The sequence below is a fragment of the Marmota marmota genome, unplaced genomic scaffold (assembly GCF_001458135.2).
Source record: "Marmota marmota marmota unplaced genomic scaffold, marMar, whole genome shotgun sequence".
NCBI classification, from domain to species: Eukaryota; Metazoa; Chordata; class Mammalia; order Rodentia; family Sciuridae; genus Marmota; species Marmota marmota.
The window spans coordinates 26,628,875-26,651,932 of record NW_026000142.1 but is presented as its reverse complement, the minus strand read 5'-3'; the positions used below and the strand labels follow the sequence as shown (position 1 = coordinate 26,651,932).

Sequence of the window (23,058 nt, the reverse complement as noted above, 5' to 3'; positions counted from 1 at the left end):
ATTCTTGCCTGTGGTCAACATTAAGTTATCTATAAGGATTTCCTAGCTGATTTTTTATATTTGGATATTTCTCCCAATATGTGTCCATGTTACAACTACTCAGCCAATATGCGTGAAGAAGTATACAACAATTCTACAATAAATTTAAGCAAAATTATTCTAAGTTGGTAAAACTTATAATGCTTCCTTGCACCAAATTCGAATAGTATTTAGGTTTCCACTATTTGGTGACATCTGTTTCTTAAAGTTCAAGATCAAAGCTAACAGCATCTGGACTACAACACAGGGGTTTGGTTACCTTGCTCGAGTGAGATCCAGAGGTTTGGTAGCAGCTTGCCTTATCTGACAGCCATTAAAATAGAGTGAGTCTCCATGGGCATAGGGTGCCAGTTGCCCACAACCACTTCCTATTACGCCACCTTGAATGGTCTCCCAGTTTGCCTCAGTGACTCTTGCTGATTCAAAATTATCTTTAATGTAACTAGGAAGATCGTGACTGAAAACAGAGCAATCATCACCTACGGGTAAAAGAATAATCATAGAAATCAGAATTGGCTGGAACAAGCAGAATCATCAGAGAATAAGTATTCAGTTTTAGATTTGAGCCATTGTTACTGCAAAAATGGCAAGGGCCTGGGGCCTGAGGTTCAGTGGTAAAGCATTTGCCTGACATGTGCAATGCCCTAGGTTCAATCCCAGTGCCACCATTAAAAGAAAGAAAAAAAAAAAAAAAGAATGGCAAAATACCAAGTAGACACAGACTCCTAGAAATAATTATTTTTTTGTTGTTGAAAAACATCCATTATTTTTGAGATAATGTTCATTAAAATATGTAGGTGCCAATGTAGTTAATGCTTGTGTGCATCTGTTATTGAAATACCACAGCATCTGGCCCAGGCCTTGCTTGTTTACAAATGATAAGTCTCAGTAGGGAGTTTGACCTGGCATGAGAGGCCAATCTAATTTCTTTTTTTCCCAGCATGATTTTGTAGAAATAAGTCATGTTCTTGATCTCCTTCCAGCTCTACATTCCTTAGTGCAGAGTCTGTATCTTAATTCATTGCACCTAGCACAATACTTAGCTCATTTAAGATATTCAATAATAATTCTGGGATAAATAAACAAATACTGAATAAACTGGAGTTATCTGTCAAAGAACACTGAGCTGAAATATTATCATTTAAGTAAGACCCTATGTTAGCAAGGTGATTCGAACAGTACATCTTTTCTAAATGTCCACCAAAGTTCAAAATCAAAAGGCTAAGTAGTGTTGGTTTATGGGGAGGGCAAATTCCAGACATCTGGGACTTTTTGTGAGGACATTTGATTCATTAATTTGCCTGAAGTTAAAATTCTTTAGCTAATGCACAGATGGACCCAGCTGGTCTCAGTGGCAATGATAACAGGAGAAAGGAGATGGCTAAGTAATTTCTAACATCAGAGATGTGCAGCAGTCTACATTAATCATAGCCACTTCATCTGGAGGCAAGGAAATAGAATCAACCAAGAAATCAAAATATATCCTACTATGAAATTCAAATATATGGATTTTAACCTTGTATGCCTAGAGAAAGTTGTATAATTCTGATCCTCTTTGGAGAAATCTCTCATCTATGAGAACTTAACAAAGTTGACTGGAAAATACCACCCCATACTGTCTTCTCTCCAGCTGTTACTAGCTGTGTGATGTCTGGCTAGTCACTTAACTTCCCTGAGTCTCAGTTCCTTTACCTATTAAGTGGGTATAATTATTTTCATGATAGGAAACATGTGCAGATGTCATAAATATTAAATGACTCTGGAAAATGGGATGGGTATATATTATGTCAACAATAAAGCATAAGAGAGTGTATGGATTAATTCAGAGGATTAACTTGCTATATGGCAGGTATTAGGCTATTAGGATATAATGGTAATTGTGTAAGGTGAACTTTGTAATGATCTGTTAAAAATATTGGATTTAAGGAAAGCAGGGTTATAAGCTTCCTAATAACCTGACAAAAATTTTCCTGTGATGTGAGGTTCTGAGTAGACACTATTCCAAATACACACTTGGCCTCTAGAAACTGATGCAGAGAAAAGGAATGGATGTTTTTGAGTCATGAAGGTTATTTTGAGTGACAAAGTGACCTAGGCAGCACAGCATCTTGAGTTATCAGCTACTTCTTGGGAGGACAGTGGCAGCTGCTATTGGAAGAGGCTGAGGAAGGGTGGATATAGACAAGTGCATCGTAGAAAATAGCCATTGACAAAGTATTTAGGGTTGGGCAGCTAGGCCAGGAAGGAGAGAGGCCAAGAAGTGGAATTCAGTGTTGGGGGTATGGGTGGGGCAGGAAGTTATATGAAAGATAGGAAATGTAAAATACTACAGAATATCCTGAGTAGATTTATTTGGATTCATATTCACTTATAAACTTATAGAATATCCTGAGTGGATTTCATTCTGTATTGCAAAAAAGAAAAAAGAAAAAAGAAAAAAACCTTCCATGAAGAAAACATAAAACTATTCTTGGAAATTAATTCCAAAGATAAATAATTTTGTGTTCAAGGAGACCTCCTCAGCCTGGAGTTCCTATGCATTTCCTAATGGGCTCCTGTACACATGTTAAGACAAGGAGACCTCCTGGTGTTCTGAAACAACAAGGCCCAGGGTTCACACCTTGGAAACTCTCATCACAGATGCAGATGGCGCCAGTGGTACAGTATCCGTGTCCACTGCAGAGCTTGGGGCAAGCCTCTCCAATGTACACATGGTCAATGGCCCAGCTTTGCTTCTCAATTTCTTCCCCTTTCTGGATCCAGCGGAACTGTGTCGCACTGAAGAGACCCAGAGAGAACAGGAGAGAGTCATCAGTAAGCTGATATTTCCCATGGCTGCGCCCAACCTCTGCCTCTAGGAAAGGGGACCTGAGAAAAGGGCTTCCCAAACTTTGGAAGTCCCCCAAAGATAGAGGTAAGTGAACGTGTACCCCTCAGACTCAGGGAACATATTCCAAAATGCCTTTCTGGAAGCTTTTGTCTTCCTGAAAATTTTATGTGAATTTTCTATTCTATTCCATAATACTTTGGTGTCTGCTTGTTCCTTTGGAGGTGTACCCTTTTCCAAATCTTTGAGTAAAATGCATGCTGCTCTATAGAGATTGCACAGCACTGTATTTATTCTCAGCTCTGGGCAACCTGGCAGTCATATACCCCAGGGGGTACTCCTGTCTGGATGAGAAGCACAGTCTTTTGAGAGCAGAACATTGGGGCAGAATTGGTGCCAACTCCAGTCTTTGTTTAGGGTCTGGCATTCAGGGCCTGAATAAGTTTGGCACATGCATGGTATATAGTTGAAAGGAAATCTGAGATCTATGAATAATTTACAAACAAGATATAATTTCTTATTTTTTCCTGGGACATACAGTTGCTATTTGGGGGCATGGGTTGGCAAGAAGAGCGTAGGAAAACAGGAGAGGGTCCTAGGGCTAAAACTAAAACTAAGGCCTCTCTTTATCATGAACTCTATAGAGATGGCCAGAGAGTTCCACTAGGCAAAACTTCACATGCAACCTACCTGGAGGAGACATGGTCGGGCAGCTGGATGGTGATCCTCTTCCAGCTGGAGCTGTTGACAGCATTGTAGATGGTGGCTTCATGGAACTGGAAAGGGGAACAGCCAATGCTATTTGAAGAGGAAGGAAGGCATTGGGTCTGAACCAGCTGCCAGGAATCAGACCTGCAGAAAGCAGAAGAGTTGCATTAGGCAAGTCATAAGAGAATTTTATAACTAATTGAATGCGAAGGTAATGCTTTGGATTACCTTCACATTAATGTGAAGCTTCCTGTTTCATAAACATTTATGATTAGAGATCACAAAAAGAAAAATTGAAAATAATTTCTCATAAGAAATATTCTGAACTTCAAAACTATGCGGATACATTCACAAATAACAGAATAAAATAATAGCATGCATGACAATAAGATCTAGTCACAAGGTAAAATGGACTATATCAGACTTTTATTCACAAATGCTAATATGTTTTAGGAGATGTGACTTTCACTGAAGCATATGTAGATCATTTATTGGTTAAAAATTTTCTTAAGGTTGATTGAAAATGACCAACATGAATAAAACAGTTCTACTCTGAGAAAAAAATTTAGTGTCCTACTAATTTTAAAATATAAAGTTTCTTGGCTGTTGATTTTCTTGGTTTGAAGAGAAAATTTGAAGATGTGTAAATTTTATAGAAAGGAAATCTGTATGAAAATACATATGAATCATCCATTTTAATACATAAGATTCCTTCACTGTAAGCAGCTGCTTTAAAAGTCGATAAGCATTTGAATTGTGTATTTAAATTTGGAAAATATTTAATATTATTTTGACTAACCTTGCATCCTTTGTGTATTCCAACATCACAGAATGGAGGTCACCACAGGAAGTGGCTTCACAACCCACTACAATCTAAAGCAAACACAAAGAGTCAATATACAGGCAAGACTAAATAATATCTAATATCATTAATTAGAAATCCTATCTCTCTCCATCACAATTCTGATAGGCAAAAAATATTCAGAGATGGTTTTATAGGGCAGCTGCCAGGACATAGAGGGTTCATTTTTTTGAGTTCTGTTAAAGATATGCAGTTTTCCATTAAGACGGGAATTTAGGACTTTATAAGAAACTATTTCAACTAACTTGATTAGTGTAACATGTCAATTTGGCTAAAAAGAAAGTAATGTTAGAATTTATGGAAAAAATTAAAAACATTACTGCTTTGAAACATTTTCACTGGTATCCTAATTTTGTTGATGCTACTGTTAAATATTTATTTGGATTCAAAGTAGAAATTTTTAATTACTAATATTCATTCTTAGGGATTTTTCCTTTTCCATAAGAATAAAATCTTCCTAGATGATGTGAAATCAAGTGGTTGAATCATTAATAATGCATAAATGCTATAAAAATTTGGTGATTCAAATTTAAGTCCTAATAATCTATTTAATCATTAAATCCTATTTCAGTGCCAATATTAGGGAAGATGAGTACTAAAAACTATACACTCCTGAGTAAAACAACTCTGAATTCAAAGGGAGAGTAAAAAACATGGTAATAGGAATCATAAAGGATATAAGTAAAATGCTGTGGTACTTCATAGGAAGGAAAAATTGTATTTGATTAGATGGATTAGAAAACAGTTTATTGAATAGAGTGCATGTGAGCTGCCCCTTGAAGAATGGGAAGAGTCTGAAAGATAGAGATAGGAGAACGATATTTGGGTGGAAGAATGAGTGTTAGCAGACACAGAAGTGTAGATCACAGCACATAGTGTGTTTGGACCTAAGTAGAGAGTATGTGGGATGTTGGGAGACAAGGTTAGAAAGATCAGTTGAATTTGGAAGAACATGAATTGTAATGTAAGATATTTGATCTTAATTTTGTATACAATGCAGAGTCACTGAAGGTCGATGAGGAGTGGACGGATGAACTCAGCTGTAAATGTCAATCACACTTTGATGTCAAAGTCAGGAGTGGAGAGAGGTTGGGTGTAAAAAGAGTACTTAGTGGACAGTGGACTTAGGACAAGAATGGAGTGGTGAGAGTGCAAACGGTAGATTCCACAGAAGCTAAGAATATTGTAAATTAGAATTAGAAGGGTACAGGAATTGATTAACTGTGAAAAGTGACTAGTCAAAGACTAATATTTCAAGCTAGTTTCTAGGTGAAAGGTGCTGCCATCAACAGAATAGAAAAATCAGAAAGAGGAGTTGTATGGGGAAGGGAGATATTAAGTTGACTGTTAGACATGTTAAGTTGAGGTACTAATTAGAAAAAGCAGAAACATGTAGATGCTATTAGAAATATTGAGTTAATAGTTAGTGAGCCACGGTCAGATAATGCAGATTTGAGATCTACTTCTTCAGATTATGAGACTTGAAGCGAGAGGAATGGATAAAATTCCCAGCAGTGCCAATGTATATGGACGAGAGAAGAAATCTGAGATGCATTGAGAAATGCTGGCATTTAGAGGGCTGAGGGAAGAAAAGTAAAAAAGGAGACAGAAGTAGATTTCAAAGAGCGGGGTGCAGTGGCACACTCCTGTAATCCCAGCAACTCAACTCAGGAGACTGAGGCAGGAGAATCACAAGTTCAAAGCCAGCCTTAGCAACCTAGAGAGGCCCTAGGCAACTTAGTGAGAGTTCGTCTCAAAATAAAACATAAAATGCACTGGGGATGTGACTTAGTTGTTAAGCACCCTTGGGTTCAATCTCTGGTATCCAAAAAAAAAAAAAAAAAAGTAGAGATAAGATAACCAGCAGTGAAGCCAAGGAGAAAGAGATTTCCACAGTTTGGAGAGGTGAGGACAATAGTGTCAAATGGTTCAGAGGAGAGGAATGGAGGAGAGCTATGGGATGCAGCATAGAAAGTCTATGGTAACTTTGAAGAATACAGGGTTTATTTCTCTCCCTCTCTGTGTCTCTCTTTTGTAGTGCTGGGGATGGAAACTGCAGCCTCATGCATGCACTCCACCACCACTGAGCTACATCCCCAGCCCACTGAGGGATGCAGTTTTTGAAAGATACAGTGATATTTAACTATTTCTGGGGACAAACTTTCTTTTAAACAAATTGACTTGGGTTAGAGACAAAAATTACAAGTCTCCTTCAGTTTTGGATTGACAGAAGCTCCAAAAGAGAAGCCCCCGTCAACTCAATCAAATGTGATGCCTTTGATATGGGCCACAGTGTGGGACTGGCTGAAGACAAACTTTACTCTTAAGGAACATCCTGGAAGTAGGGATGGTGTAACTCTAGATATGACCTTGGACAACCTTCATGCCACTAAAGCTAATAGTCCTGAGGGAGCAGAGGCATTGGGGAGCTTGCCTCACCTTCTAGTCTCTGAAGGAGAGTTTAACAGTGCCAAGGCAAAAAGCAAATGCTTTTTTTTGGTATCAGGGATTGAACTCAGGGGCACTTGACCTCTAAGCCAGGTCCACAGACCTGTTTGTAGTGCTGTTTTTGTGAATTATTTAGAGACAGGATCTCACTGAGTTGCTTAGCGCCTCACTTTGTACTAAGGTTGGCTTTGAACTCGCAATCCACCTGCCTCAGCTTCCTGAGCTGCTGGGATTATAGGCATGCGCCACTGTGCCTGGTGCATGCATTTTTATTTCTGCTAATAAAGATTCTTACTATTAATCATCACTGTAGTAAAATCTTTTTAAATAAGGGAATTCGAATAAGTGATGTCCTTAAATTATCTAGTTATAAACTGCATTTTTGTAGTGTGTTTTGAAATGGAGAGACATTAATTGCTATTACTCTTTCTTTCTATGAATTACCTGTTCTGCCTTCCCTTCTATCTCTATATACAGATAAAATATGCAGCTAAAAAGATTTGAAAGTTCCCTCTTGTTCCCATTAGCTCCAACTGGGCTAATGTACAGGTTTGTGAAGTCAGAGACAAGGGAAAACTGAAGGATATACTGAAAAAAGGTGGACCAAGAAGCAAATGATCTGAGACACATGACAGGCATGGAGTGGGGGAAAGACAAGGAGAGAACTGGGCAACATAGGAGAGTCTCAGAGCGAGAAGTGGGCAGAGATGCTTATTTGAGCTTTTTATTTATAAGGTCTGGGAAACTGAAATCAAGATTACATCTATGAGATACACTACAGTTATACTTCTTGCTACTTCCCCGACATGTTCAGAGATTCTGTCTATGCTTAAATCATCTTACTTGAGCAAAGACCTTTGTGAAAGATTACCTCCTTCATTCACAAGAGAGTCTTTATTAATGAATGAAATCAATCATTTCCTTATAGCTGTCCAAATAAAAATTCTCCCCCAATCCCCCAGTACAACACTCCCTTCTGTTTTGAAGAGCCACTTCCCCTTACTTTAAACTGCATCATGTATCCTGGTTGTATAATGAGTTCCCGGGAGGAGAGAGCATTGTGAGTCTTGTCCTTCTTTTTATTTGGCCAGTAGAGGTGGAAGGATGGATTGCCACAAAATCCTGCTGTCCTTACTGCATTAGGGTAAAAACTCCAGTTTTCTTCATGGGAAGTGCCTTCTGTTAAGGCAAATTGGAAGCAATACGGCATATTATTTTCTTGAACTGTTTGGTTTATTGCTGGATCATGTTTATGATGTAACATTTTGCTTACTCCTTAGGACTTATTTTATTTAACTACTTAAATATATATAAATTCAAGGTGAGGACTCAAATTTAGGAAAAAAATACTGAATGCTAATATAATGATTACCCCACTTTCAAAACATAATTGCTTTTCTGGGTAATTTGCATCATTACAAAACTCTTCTTGGTAGACTGTTTAAGCCATTGCAATATGTATCTATGTGATACAGAAATTACTCAAGGAACTAAAATTATTTTTGGGCATTATAATTCCAAATTACATTTGAAGCAAGACATTTTACTTTTTGCAGGGTTTATTAAATTATCAGCTGACATGTGAACCAGCAGTCAACTCTAAATGTTTATAAACCACTGGGTACAACCACAGTGAACATTTGTTGAGCAGGAGTATGTGCTAGGTTCTCTTCTAAGTTCCTTTCATGTAGTGACTCATATGAAGACATAAGAACACAAACTGCTCACAGAGAAAACTGTTTGATGCCTTGTTTCTTACCATCATCAAAAGTGTCCACCAATTGACTCGGATTGATTTCTGCCCCACCAATCAAAATGTTGTCTAGCGCCCACTGAGCGCGCTCCACTCCAGAGACCACAATTCCATTGCTGATCACAAAAGGCTGCCACCAGCGAAGTCTAGTGGTGTTGGTGAGGGCATCTTCGGGAAGAAGTATGTAGTCGTGTCTAACAGAAATATATTTCTGGAAATCCATCTCATGGAGCAAAGTCCAAGTAATTCCTATAAATATAAACATACCAACAAAGTAACTTACCTGGAAAAAAAAATCCCATAAATCATCAGTGTACTGCAGATACTACACTCTTCAATTAGGAAATGCAAATTGATTTTGCTGACTTTAAGGTAGTTATTCACTACTTATAAACACTGTTTCAATATGATGTTGGTGATATGAGGGGAAGGATATTTAAAAATACTTGACCAAAATGAATATTAAAGTAAAAATGACTTATTTTCTGCTTTTAAAATTTAGTTCTGATTCTTTTTAGGCATTATTTCTCATAAACTATAAGACACATTCATGTTTCTATGACAATAACTTCTAGTATTTAAAAAACATAGCTATTATAATTCTATGGCACTTATAGTTAGTTGGACTAGTATGAAGTTTATTTTTTCTTGTTGTTTTTCTGGTATTGGGAATTAAACCCAGGAATTCTATACCTCTGAGATACACCCCCAGCTCTCTTTTTTTTTGAGATGGGGCCTAAGTTTCTGAGGTCGGTCTCAGTCTTGTGACCCTTCTGCATTAGCCACCCAAGTCTCTGAAATTGGGAGCTGGAGATATGGGTCAGTGGTAGAGTACTTGCCTGATATGCAGAAGGCCCTGCATATCAATTGCCAGCACTATAAACGAAACAAAAGTCTCTGGGATTACAGGTATGTGCTACTGCACTGGCTTAAGGTTTGCCTCTTACTGTTTGAAAAGATGAAATGTTAAATTACTTAAGAAGATATCATTTGAAAGGCTAAATACTTTAGATTCCTCTATCAACTAGTTATTCAGAATGATATGTGTTTGTTATAGCATGTTTTCTAAAGACCTCATGGTATTGCTGATCTATTTCTTAGCTACTCCAGAATAATAAAACAGAATTTTGTTGAGCAGAATAATAAAACAGAATTTATTCTATGACAGACTCATGAATTCAGAATATTTTCACTGCTAGTAATGAGGTTTTCTTGTAGATCTCTGTAGCATTTACGATTTGCTTATTGACACAAAAATTTTAAACATGCTTTAAAATGTTTAAAAATTATCTTTTGCTTGGAAAAGCACATTAGATTTTATTAATTATGTCACTTATAAGCAAGTTTTAGCTAAGCTAGTGGGGATTTTCTTCATTAATAAAGTTTGGAGTTTATTTATTTTTTTAATGTGATTTCTCTCTTGATCCCTTTTTTTGGGTAGATTTTGCCTAATACAGAAGTCACATGCACAGAACATGTAATGGGAGCGAGATCTTTAGCTTTTTCTTTGTCACTCTTTAGATTGCCATTGTGAGCAAAGCTTTGCTGAGATGTTTCTGAAGGATGTTGGATGTAATTTGGGAATGTGCTTGAAGGTGTGGCATTAGCCCCTAAAACCTGCCTCCATCAGTGGAGTAGTCCAACAGCACGCCTTCCTTCCGGCAGATGGGCCGATGGCAGGAGGTCATGTTGTTCTCACTACCGATGCGTCCCCAGTATTGCAGGAATCTAAATGCAAGCACATATTCTCTATCAGAATAAGGAATTAGAACACACCCTGCTCAAATTCTAGATAACAATTTCTTCCACAGGTGTTCGTTGCTTTGGGGCTAATTTGCTATGTTGCAATAAAAATAATTAAACATTGACTTACTTTGCACCTCTGAGATCCAAATCTTGAGTAATAGCTTGTCTCACAGTGGATCCCCCAAAATAGAGTGCAGTGTCTTCAGCAAGAATTCCACACTCAGTACAAGTACTTCCACCTTCTAAGGACATCCATAAGTCAGGCTTGATTTCTTCACTGTCAAAGCGCTCCTTCAGGAAAGTCTGAAAAAATAAGTAAGTGGAATTTGCTTAAGAAAAAAAAAATTCAGATAATACCCATAGAATACTTAAGACAATACAGAGTTAATTGAATTTAAAACAAATAGGAACTGATTTCAGTGCTTTACCAAAGATATTTTAAAACGCCAACAGGATATCTCCACAATTTTCTCTTCCACTATATATTGAAGATCATTATAACTGCTTAAATAATGCTTAATAATTAGAAAGTAAAGTCTAGATAAAAATCTCAAACAATTGTAATGTCAACAACAGTAACATTCTCATTTGTAAAAATTTACTCAAGTGCATACTCCAAATACATATATTAATTTACACAGCATACAGAAGTACTGTTGTAACTTATTATTATATTATTAAACATGTGTAAAAATAAAAATTTAGAAAAATAAAATATAGGCAGACTTTCATGCTTTCCCCTCAACATTCTCCAGTGGGTTGTCCTGGAGTGTGTGGCCCCTGACTTCAGAGACTCCTTAGGCAGCCAGAACCCTTCAACTTTTAGCATTCAGTGAACCTAGAATGCTTCTATGGTTAGGGAAGGATATTTGAAACCAAAGCTTTCTGTTTAAAGTTAAAAGAAACTTTAGAATTAGAAGGCCATGGGACATACTTTTTGCATGTTTTATCAGAGCCAAGTTGCAGGGTGATGGGGAGAAATACTTGAAACTTAAAATAAAACATTTTCCCTGAGTCTCTGGCTTATCTTTTTAACTAAAAATGATCAACAATTAGAAATAGTCTATTTTCTAAAGAGACTTTATTCCAAAGAGTAATAAAGGTGCACAGCTACAGTTTATGCCAAATTAGCTTATTCTCTCATATCATTGCCAAGATTTTCTTTTGTTTCTGTTCACAGTACATTCATTTTGTCCATAATATAATTTTTCATTCATTTGACATAATTTTTTTTTTTTTTGGTACCAGGGATTGAACCAAGTGGTGCTTAACCACTAAGCCACATCCCCAGCCATTTCTTTCTTTCTTTCTTTTTTTTTTTTTTTATTTTGAGACAGGGTCTCTAAGTTGCTTAAGGTCTTGTTAAATTGCTGAGGCTGGTCTTGAACTTGTGATCCTCCTAAGCTGCTGGGATTATAGGCATGTGCCACTATGCCCAGTGAGATAATTTTTTTTAATGATGAAAATATTTAATAAAAACTGTTTGCTAGAGTTGTGATTTCAGTAATTGTATCCAGAAAAAAATGACATTTTTTTCTGTGCTAGTTAAAATGATTTAAATAGACCCTCTTTTTCCTCAAACTTAGAACACAGTCAGCTCTATAATTAAAGACATGCAATCACATGTCAGTTTTACTTTATTCACTAAGGGTGACAAATGAACATAATTTTTATAAATGAAGGTGTATATGAAAGAGCACGAGTTAGAAGAAATGAGTGGTTGACTGTCCAGATTCTCATTAGAAGGGTCTGAATCAGAATTCACCATTTAGATTTGTGTAATTTCTTATCCAACCTAGGAATACTAATGAAATTGGCATGTTTGTGAAAGACTAGATTCTTTTTGTTTATTTACTACCCATGGCTATAAAGCTATGTTTCTCATGTGGTAACTCCATTTGTTGACAATGGACTAACATCTTCAGACATAAGTGAGCATCGTTTCAATTTTAATTTTAATATTTTTCAATTCCAAAGTTGTGGAAGTACTGGAGGAAACAAAAATGACAGAACAGGCTTTGTTTACATCGTTTGCCTCTCAGTTGTTGGATTTTAATCACTTGTGCTTTATCGCTTAGCCATTTTTCTGTTGCCATAATGATGAATGCTTTATACTTATTTGCAGAAATAAAATGTGTATATGGCAACTGTGTTGAGCAACTGTGTTTGTTTTGCATGTTAAATAATGATGGAACAGCTAACACCTCCAAAAATGACCTTTTTATTCTTTATATACAACCGCATTTCAGCAGTCAACAAACTAAAACATAGAATTTTCTGAACTAAAATTCATTTAATCCTGCTTGAAAATTTGATCTTTTGTGATAATATGTCTATATTATTTGCTTTATTTAACAACAACAACAACAGCCTTATTCAAATGGTGCGTTAATTGGAAAAAAAATGAGGCTTAAGAAAGAATTCACTATTGATTTTAAATTAAGCTTTAAAGAAAAAAGAAACCTGCTCCCATTTTTGGGTGATGGAGGCAGAAAGATTGTAAGTTTGAGGCAGTCTCAGCAACAAGACCCTAAGCAACTTAGTGAGATAGTGAGACTCTATCTCAAAATAAAAAATATAAAAGTATCCCTAGGTTCAATCCCTGGAAAAAAAAAGGAAACAAAGTGTTCATCTTCTTTAACCCATATAGTCTGACTTATTTTATGAATTGCATAAATTGTTGTTCCTAATATTCTTGTATCTAAGATTAACCTAAGACATATTTTTTAGTTTCTGTCCAAAGGATTTATTTCCTGGGGTACCCAAAGAATCTCGTGTTAGATCAATAATCATACACATAAACTGGTTCCTAGGCATGACCTTTAATAAAAATAAATGCTTCTGTAGGGGCTTTAACATTACCTTCAGAGTGTGAGTCAAGTAGCAGTTTGGCCCAGAGTATCCCGGATCACAGATGCACTGCTCCTTTAAGCAATCTCCATGACCCCGGCAGTTGTCCAAGCATCCAGGGCCCAGGTAGAAATTATCGATTGCCCACTGCATATCTGAGTACTTCTGATAGAACCTAAACCTTACTGGACTATTGGCAAAACAAAAGTTAATTTTTTAAGTCAATTATTCTGCATATATAGTTAGTACTGGAGGGAAAAAAATTAAGAATCTCTTGCTAGATGAAATGAGTTAATAAAAAACATTTTCTGACCACCATTTTCTGTTTCTAGTCATGGAGCTGTAAAGCTGGTTTCTACTAAATTTTACTATATCTGAGCAAACCTGCAAAACAAAATGAAATCAGTGGAATCTCCATGTGAGCAATAGGAATGTTTTAAAATACAGAGCTATAACTTTCATAGATCAGGTTTTTATGAACTGCAGTTCGGTGGTTGTAAGGCAACTTAGATTCACTGATTACATTTCTGAACTTGTACAGAAGGAGAGCGAAGCCTTTCACAGAGCTCGCCACATATCACACAGCCCTCAGGCAGCCGGAAAACGGCAACTTCTGAGTTCCCTGAAGATGATCAATATTCTCAGAGTAACTATGCTAATTAGAAAAGGGTTATATTAAAGGCTAATTTCCCTGAGATTTTAAATTTTATCATTGTTCTCCTCTGTCTTCTGGGGGTAAAACAAGGCTCACAATTAACCCTATATTAAAATAAGTCACACAATTTTGGTTTAAAGAGTACAAAGTGCATGAAAGAACTTTCTGGGGTTATGTAAATGTTCTGTATCTTGTTTTATGATGTGGTAACATGGGTTACACAAGAGTAAAAGCTCATTGATCTTAACAATTAAGATGTCTGCATTTTACTGGATGCAAATTATACCTCATTATAAAGAAAAAAAGGAAGAGAGAATAGGATGGGGAAACAAGTGAGTACTGAGGTGTTCCCCAGCATCCATTTCATCCCAGATGATTCATATGAGATATTATTGGATTATGAATTCTCTAACTATTAAGCGGCTCAGGAATAGGCTAATTTGTACCAATGGGATGCAAAGATGTACTCATTCTGGATCTACTGAAAAATAAAGCAACTCTCTTTCTCTCCCACTGGACATAGGAAAAGAAGCATTCTGCTCCTGTTTTTTGGTTGTCATCTTATGTTCAATAGTGGAATCAGGCTGGGTGGAGTGGTGCACGCCAGCAGCTTGGGAGGCTGAGACAAGAGGATTGCAAGCTTGAGACCAGCCTCAGCAATTTAGCGAGGCCCTGAGCAATTTAGAGAGATGCTATCTCAAAATAAAAAACAAAAAGGACCGAGGATGTAGCTCAGTGATCAAGCACCCCTGTGTTAAGTCTTCAGTACCAAAAAAGAAAAGAAAAAGTGGAATCAACCCGAGAGCTGAGTATGACACCATTGTTGTGGACAGAGGAGCAAAGAACAAGGGAATAAGAAAGAATAGTATCCTTGAAGACATGTGTATTTGCAAATCAACCAATCCCAGTGTCCATTTATCTTTGGATTCTTTCATCAAAGATAAAACAAATTTCATTTCTAATTAAGCCAATTTGAATTGGTTTTAAAATTTTTGTTACTTGTAGTTGAAAACATCCTGATTTAGCTTCCTAGCATGCTAACTGATTCATTCCAGCAAATGTATTCCAGGAAGCTGTGAGTGGTCATATAGTAAGTGATAACTACAGGACACTGGAAAAGCTGTGTGTATGCACATTATTCAAAAGCTCTGTATGTTCTGGTCATATATCACAATCTGTTTCACAAGAAGGCTTTTCATTTAGCTAGACTATATGATTAATTTAGTAGAGGTACACTTGTCATTTTGTTTAATGTGTCTCTTGTCTTAATTTTATAGTAGAAGGGAACTCTTTTGGCATTACCTTAAATTAACATATCCACAGACTTTCCAGAGCATGGTTTGACCACTTTGGCTCACCACTGCTCCAAGCTAATTACTTTTCACTGCAGGTGCGGAACACAATGTTTTCATAAGAAAAAAATGGAACCTACAAGCCAGACTTGTATAAATAGCACAAAGAGTTAGGATTTGCAGTTTGCCCTATTATGGATGTAGAAAGCATATGTGCATGGTGGACTACAGTCCACAAGGTCAATAAGGTCACATACACCTTTTCATCTGGCTCCAAGGCCATCACTATTGCTGCTTCCAAATGATGATAGTGTGGAAAATGGAAGGATATGCCAAGGATCATTTTCTCAAGTCTGAGGATTGCAACTTGAGGTCTCATGAAGTCAGCTCATCATGGAAGTCACTGATTAGAGCACCCTAAGATTTAGGGATGTTGAGAACACTTTCCACACAGTTACACATAATTTCTGACTTGATGACAGTGTTCCTAATCAACTGCTGGATGTGATGCTTGAATTCAGTCTTGAATTTACATTTTCTACTTACTTTCCCACGAGGCTTTCAGGAAGTGGGTAGGTGATCCTTTTCCACCCTTTAGTTGGAAAGAATACAGATGGCTGAGACACACTTCCAGAGCATTTTGGGTCAGCAGGTAAGCACTGAGGGACTAGATAATTCCAGCTCACACCAAAGTCAGTAGAATATTGCACATGAATTTGATTCTGGGCAATTTTTTCAGATACTTTGCATCCAACAGAGATCTAGTAAACAGAAAATCAAAATAACATCAAGATCATCAAAACCGTATTACATATTTCTGCTCCAAGGACTTGGCTGCAAGAAAGCTGCTAAACACTTGGTATACACCATACTGTATTTTCAGGTTCATTACTTGTTCTGCTAATGGACAGGGGAGGTGGACAAGTTGCCCAAGGTGACAAATTATAGAAAGTGCCAAATGTATTGTGGAGGGGGTTTGGAGAGAAGCTGAAACCTGTGCTTTTGCCATGCTGGCTGATTGCCTTGAAAGGCCTGGGTTATTCTTACAAATTGTTTTGTTAATGTCCTGGCACTTTTATTTGGCAGAATACTTGACCAAGAAGGATTGCTAACAGCTTTACCAATTTTATTATTTTGTCATACAATTTATGACTCTCAATAAATCACTTTTGACTATAAGTTAGATGCATGAAGGAGAATAGAAGTTACTTTTAATAAAGCACAGCACCCTTCATTTATGGAGACAGCCATAATGTGATTTTTTTCCCTAAAAAAAGTGAGATTTAGGTAGACCAAATAAATCAGTTGACAAAAAACCTTAACCAAAATCTTGGCCAAAGTTGATCCTGGCATGAATTCTACTCATGCTTGTTTTCTATAATTTCCTTCCTCTAGAAACATCCAAATGCTCTTGTAAAAGAAAAGAATAACCATTGGAGCCTCCTCTTAAGGGATTAGGTATATAGTGATTTAAGTCAGGGAGTTGGAATCAGTATCTTACATTTTTTATTATCAATATTTTGTTCTATCAGTATTTAATCCTGAGCAGAAACACAATTACTCTTATGAAAGATTCACCTTGAAATAGTTCAGAAATGAAATATTTGTAATCACTAAGCAATATATAGGTGAGTGAGTTGTATGTTACCTAAATATTAAATTTTATTTTTCAAGCTATGTATTAAGTCAATGAAATATTAGGTGATCTTTGTCTCTATGGTGTTTTTGATTGGTTATATTGCTTAAGTATGGTTATTTATGTAATCAAGGCCATGACGTTTTCACCTTGAATTGCATAATCCAGCCTTCAGTGGGAGTCAGGTCATGGGTCACTGCATATACTTCTCGTCCATCATGACTGCCACAGATCATGACACCGTCAGGAGAGTCACAGAACCTTTCTACTGTGCAATCATCATGGAATAGCCAATGTTCATTCACTTAAAAAAAAAAAGAAAAAATCTTATGACAAAAATGCTTTAAGTAAATTTTCACTTTAAGCAAGATTAAGAATTATTTTCTTCAGTCATAACTAACATTTTTATTTCAGGTACGGCTGCAAGAATTAGAATTATTTTAAGTAAAAACCTCTCTTACATACAGTATGTAACATACAATCCCACTAATGTAAATATACTGTTTTTTGGAACATGGATACTGGGATTACTGAGATATACACACTATCTTTTTTAGTACACAGACAAGTATAAGTAATGGAATTAGTCTACACTTGCAAAGAAAAAGAGCAGATTTGTATTGGATGTGTTGCAAGTGAAAAATCAAAGGGAAATATTTATCTAATTTTTTGACAGATTTAACTTTGTAAGCAGCATCTGAAAGAGAGAAAGAATTTTTAGTAACATGATGAGGAAGAGAGTTAGTTGCTTCTACTTGAACTCTAGTAGTATTATCTGTGTAGTTAGAAAGATAGTAATAAAATTTTTCTGTAGCCTTATTGAGGTATAAATGAGGCTCAAACATTGTACTCATTTAGTATATACATAAGTTGATAAGTTCGGATATACTCACACACGTGTGATACCATCACCATGACCAAGGTAAACATACAATCACTTTCAAATATTTCTTTATGTTCTCTTGTGTGTGTGTGTGCGTTGCATGTGTATGTGTTTTATTTTTGAATAAGAAGATACTGTATGAGATACTGTATTCAACATATTTTAAGTGCACAATATCATATTCTTAACTGTTGTACATAATACATAATAGGACATATTCATCTATATAACAGAAACTTTATACCCATTATATGTGATTCTCCATTTCCCTCTTCCCCAGATCCTGGAAAAAACCCTATTTACTGAGATGATTTTGGGGAGAGGTCCCAGAAATTTTTTGAGAAAAATTAAATCTTTGTATTGTACAGTTTGTTATAAAGACTACTTTTAATTCTGAACTGTGAAGCTATACTTAATTTGGCAAAAACTAAGATTATTTTAGAAACTCAGTTTAATCTCTAAAATAATGCTATTGTAAATTTAAGTCAACAATCCTCTTCATATTTGAATATTTAGGTATGGATTTTTAAGTATTCTAGTTATTTCTTTAAATAAATCTTGATTCTTCTTCTAAACCAGATCAAAGTAACTCTTTGAAGAAAGGTACTCAAAACAAAAACAAACAAAAACAAAACAAAACAAAAACTGATGGGATAGATTTGGAAGACTCTAAAGTAAACTTTAAGTAGCAAGATAATAAATTGATTAGTCCAGAATATATCTTATATGTTGAGTCTTTTTCTCTTAAATACACACCCCTCACGATTTTCTTTCTCTTTTGGAAGAGGTGTAGGTGTTTTTACTAATTTTTATCCCAGAATGATTAGAAATTAAACATATCATAAATTTCATCTAATGATATACTTTGATCTGACAGGTCCAACTTTTCTCTAGAAGTTTCCTGGTTAGCCCCACATTTACAATGGAGATGAACAAGTGTAACTGGAGGCTTGGGGCCAGGATACAAGCAGCAGAGTCAGATGGCCTCAGAGGATCCAGAGAAGAGACCAAGCAATTTCACTGTAATTCAGGCTTCACCCATGGTGTGTCTGTTTGATTTTGTCTGAGCATAACATGTGCCTATAGAACAAGCAGCTTATCTCTGGGATTCAAATGGCTACTGCAATATCCTTATCTGTGTCTCCACTATGAGGGATTTGGAGACACATTTAATCCTACATCACAGATATAGGACTCAAGAGTCAAAGTGCACAGAAATTTGAATTCCAATTAGAATACTCTGAGCCAGTTTATTCTATGGTACATATTTCATTTTATGCTAGAACTCTGCAATCCTGATGAAAGAGGATTAATCAACTAACTCAGCAATCTCTTCTGCAATATCAGAAACTATTCTGTAAGTAGATGTTCCGGTTTTTAGGAATTCCATTTTTTGTAAGACAGACAGGAGCCAGAAAATTTGTTCCTTCAATTGTATATCACCAATTAATTCTAAAGTAAAAATCATGAGTAAGGTACTTGAAAAATTAGTCTGTATTTGCTTTAATTCACATAGAAGCAGTGTTAAAATTATTCTCAGATTCTTAAACTCCCTAATGGAAATCATTGCACAGGGGAAAATAAATGAGTTACTTAGCAAAGTTCTCAGTTAGATTTACATAAGCAAATCTTAATAAACTTCTTAAGAGAATAAGACTATTTGCTAATGAGGAGGGACATTTTAAACTTTTTCTATTTGCAAGTGTGGTTTTATAGTAAATATTTGCAGTTACACCATAGTGCCACATGCTATACTAATAAATGAGATGAAATTAATTAACCTAAATATTCAGCAACATCAAAGGAATAAACTATGATTAAATATTATAAAGCTATTAAAATTTTATTTTTAAAATGTTCTTAAGGACATGAGGAAAAAAATCAGCATTCAATTCTAAACGAAAAGGGCAGGTTACAAAATATATGTATGATTTGATTATAATTTTGTTATGTTTACATAAAGACAAAGGAAAAATGATACTCTGAGAAAATATGCTGAAATATTGATAATGGTTGTCCCCTAAGTGATATTTATTTTAATTCTCATGATTTTCTGCATTTTATCAATCTCACATTTAGAACACACATTGCTTTTACAATAAAGCATTAATAATTAAGTATTTTAAGTATTTAAAACTCCACACATTTCAAATTTTTTCCCCTATATAAATAAGCATCATTCCCCTGGAAGATTCTTCCCAGTTTTATTATTTTAAAATTATCCAGGTTGTTATGCTAGAACTGAATATAAAACATGATCCCCTGTGTGCATAGCTACAGTGATGTGTATCTAAATTTACCATTTAGATACATTTGCAGGGTTAGTATGAGATACATAATTAAAGATCACTACTTTTTATGAAAATGCTGTTTTCTGTAGTATAACCAAAGCACAGCAAAGGCACATACTTAATACATAACGCCACTTAACATTACTAGAATGGTATGAAATAAAAAGAAAACAATAGGGCTGGAGGAATTGTAGCTCAGTGGTAGAGCACTTGCCTAGCATGGGTGAGGCACTGGGTTCAATCCTCAGCACCACATAAAAATAAATAAATAAAATAAAGGTGTTGTGTCCACTTACAACTAAATTTTTTTTTAAAGAAAACAATACATTACACATGAGAATAGTATTTAGAGGTCCTTCCTAGTGTTCAGTATCACTGAACTGCCCCTATTGAGAAGGAAGGATAACAGGCGGGACCCAGGACAAGCAAAACCTGGGATTCTTTCTGAAATATGAAAGTAACAAATGTGTCTGTCAGACACATTTTATCTTTGGATATTAAAACAAGTAGCCAGGAAATATTGGCTTTCTACTGAAAGTGGAAAACAGAAAATATAGAAATGAAAATATTCAAAGAAGAGAAAATCACTGTTCATAAAATTATAAAGTGCTATTTATTTTATTTATTTATTTATTTTAAATATTTATTTATTTATTTATTTATTTTTAAAGAGAGAGAGAGGGAGAGAGAGAGAGAGAGAGAAAGAGAGAGAGAGAGAGAATTTTTTAATATTTATTTTTTTAGTTTTTGACGGACACAACATCTTTATTTGTATGTGGTGCTGAGGATGAACCCAGGCGGCACGAAAGTGCTACTGCTTGAGCCACACCCCCAGCCCCAAATATTTACTTTTTTTAGTTGTAGTTGGACACAATACCTTTATTCCACTCATTTAGTTTTTATTTTTTTAATGTGGTGCTGAGGATTGAACCCACGCATGCTAGGCGAGCACTCTACCGCTGAGCCGTAATCCCAGCCCCCAAAGTGCTATTTATTAAAATGCACTAGCCAGTTTGAATGAAAGAAAAGATTTAGTTATAATGTCAACTGGGAAGGTTGTGAGGAGCAGAGGATGACAACTTTTCCCTGTTTCTGCACCACCTGGGCAGCTGAAAGGGTCCACTTTTTTTTTTTTTAATTTTTCAGTTGTAGATGAACACAATATTTTATTTATTTAGTTTTATGTGGTGCTGAGGATGGAACCCAGTGCCTCACATGTGCTAGGCAAGCACTTTACCACTGAGCCACACCCCCAGCCCCCACATTTCACTCTTTAGAGAAGACCCACACAAATGACTTCGTGTCCACTGTAGTTTATTTAGCGTTAGTGAACAGTACCTGCAGTTTTGTCCTCCATAAACATGTCGAAAGCAATTCTCCCAACAGGGCCTGCGTCTGCTGGGGAGCGCTCATGCTGGGGTACTGGAGCACTGCTGAAGGTGTCCAGCATGACAGTCCTCTGGTCAGCAGAGCCTGAGATGAGGACATTGTCAATAGCCCAGTCATTCTGGTCCAGGCCATCGTGTCGTGGTTGCCACCAGCGAAATCGAGTAGCAATCTCTTTAGCATCGGGAGGGAGAAGGATATTCACAAACCTATGAGAAAAAGATGGTGGTAGGAAAACCTTTGTCACATATATGAGTAAAACACAAGCAACCTGTGATAGATATTTTATGTTACATGGCAGGCGAGATAGGAGAGGGCGCTAGATAAAATAATTTTTAAAAGCCACAATTAACTGGCTTGATTCTACAGTCTTGGTAGTCACTAAATTGAGGAAATAGAATGTGAACAAATGCAAGCATCCTGGAACTCCCCACTTACTGGAACTGTCTGTGGCAGGCTTGGAGGTACTCCACAGGGTTTTGAATACCTGGGGTATCTGTAGGCCTACAACATGGCACATTAGTTGGCACAGCCAATATTGAGGGTGTTGCCCCTGTCCCCAAAGGTTGGTATGAATGTCTCTTTCCCTTGGCATTTTGTGTTCATTCTAGTCCCCTGAGTGCCAGCAACTGGATTGGAATATGGACACTGGATTGTGACGGATGTTTGAACTCTCAGGTGTATACTATCAGGTGTCTGAGTTATAGACACACATTGTTTGTATGCTCTTTTTGATATTTATTTTTTAGTTGTAGATGGACACAATACCTTTATTTTATTTTTATGAGGTGCTGAGGATCGAACCCAGTGCCTCATGCATGCTAGGCAAGCGTTCTACTCCTGAGCCACAACCCCAGCCCTGATTGTATGATTTATCAAAAACATTCTATGAAGAAATACCGAATGAGAAATGAGATAACAATAAGCCAGCCTGGCATACTCTTCCTGACTTAGTCACCAAAGACAAAGAAATACATAAGTTTGTGCTCCCACATGAACTTTTTATTAGCTAGAAATAAGGTTTTGAAAAATCCTCTAATCAAAATATGCAGTAAAACTCAGGAAAGCATCAAACCCTTTTAAATGTATATTCACAATTTATAAAGTCTGTTGTGGAAAATAGTTTCCTTAGGTTTACTCTCCTCTGCATAAAGGATCATTTCTTTTTTTTAAATCTATGCTAATCTAGCTTTCTTTAATTTCAAAGGCTGCCTTTCAGTGCTTCTGGGTGGGACCAACCAGCTCAAGTCCATCCCAAGAAGAACCCCCAGCTGAGATCTTCAGTGGCAGTCACTTGAATCTGCCTTTCACATTAAAGAGGTTTCATGACTTTGGTTTTGTTTACATGGTATCATCTTGTATTTTTTATTTTTTCCTTCCTCTCTTTTTTATGTCTTCTTTGAGATTACAGTGCCCAGGATAATCGGCAGTATTCCAGGCATGAACCAACGAAGATTCATCAAAGCTAGGAAGCTTTTATTGGGTTTCTAACACTATGATTTTAAATACTATTTTGATTTCCCCTATCATTTTGTATACTCTTTGGATCATGGCAACCTAATGGGTATTGATGTCAGGAAAGAAAAGTACAGTGTGGATTTTAGACCCTTATCTGTGTTATTCCTGCCAGTGTAGAGACATCAGCCTCTAGGCAGAGTCCTCTACAAAGTTCATTTCCTCAT

The 23,058-nt window shown here is 36.2% G+C and overlaps 1 protein-coding gene across 1 annotated transcript in view; it reads right to left on the bottom strand.

The window, feature by feature from the left end:
- The window catches only part of Reln (reelin), a 470,436-nt gene that overhangs the window by 14,187 nt on the left and 433,191 nt on the right, over nucleotides 1–23,058 (bottom strand). Inside the window, exons 51-62 of the mRNA XM_015488375.2 lie at nucleotides 21,329–21,585; nucleotides 16,966–17,120; nucleotides 15,727–15,941; nucleotides 13,246–13,423; nucleotides 10,511–10,686; nucleotides 10,259–10,365; nucleotides 8,644–8,886; nucleotides 7,888–8,063; nucleotides 4,374–4,447; nucleotides 3,557–3,718; nucleotides 2,660–2,817; nucleotides 299–518 (exon numbers count right to left, since the gene is read on the bottom strand). Of these exons, the coding sequence (XP_015343861.1) occupies nucleotides 299–518; nucleotides 2,660–2,817; nucleotides 3,557–3,718; nucleotides 4,374–4,447; nucleotides 7,888–8,063; nucleotides 8,644–8,886; nucleotides 10,259–10,365; nucleotides 10,511–10,686; nucleotides 13,246–13,423; nucleotides 15,727–15,941; nucleotides 16,966–17,120; nucleotides 21,329–21,585 (2,121 nt within the window). The remainder of the gene's footprint in view (nucleotides 1–298; nucleotides 519–2,659; nucleotides 2,818–3,556; nucleotides 3,719–4,373; nucleotides 4,448–7,887; nucleotides 8,064–8,643; nucleotides 8,887–10,258; nucleotides 10,366–10,510; nucleotides 10,687–13,245; nucleotides 13,424–15,726; nucleotides 15,942–16,965; nucleotides 17,121–21,328; nucleotides 21,586–23,058) is intronic.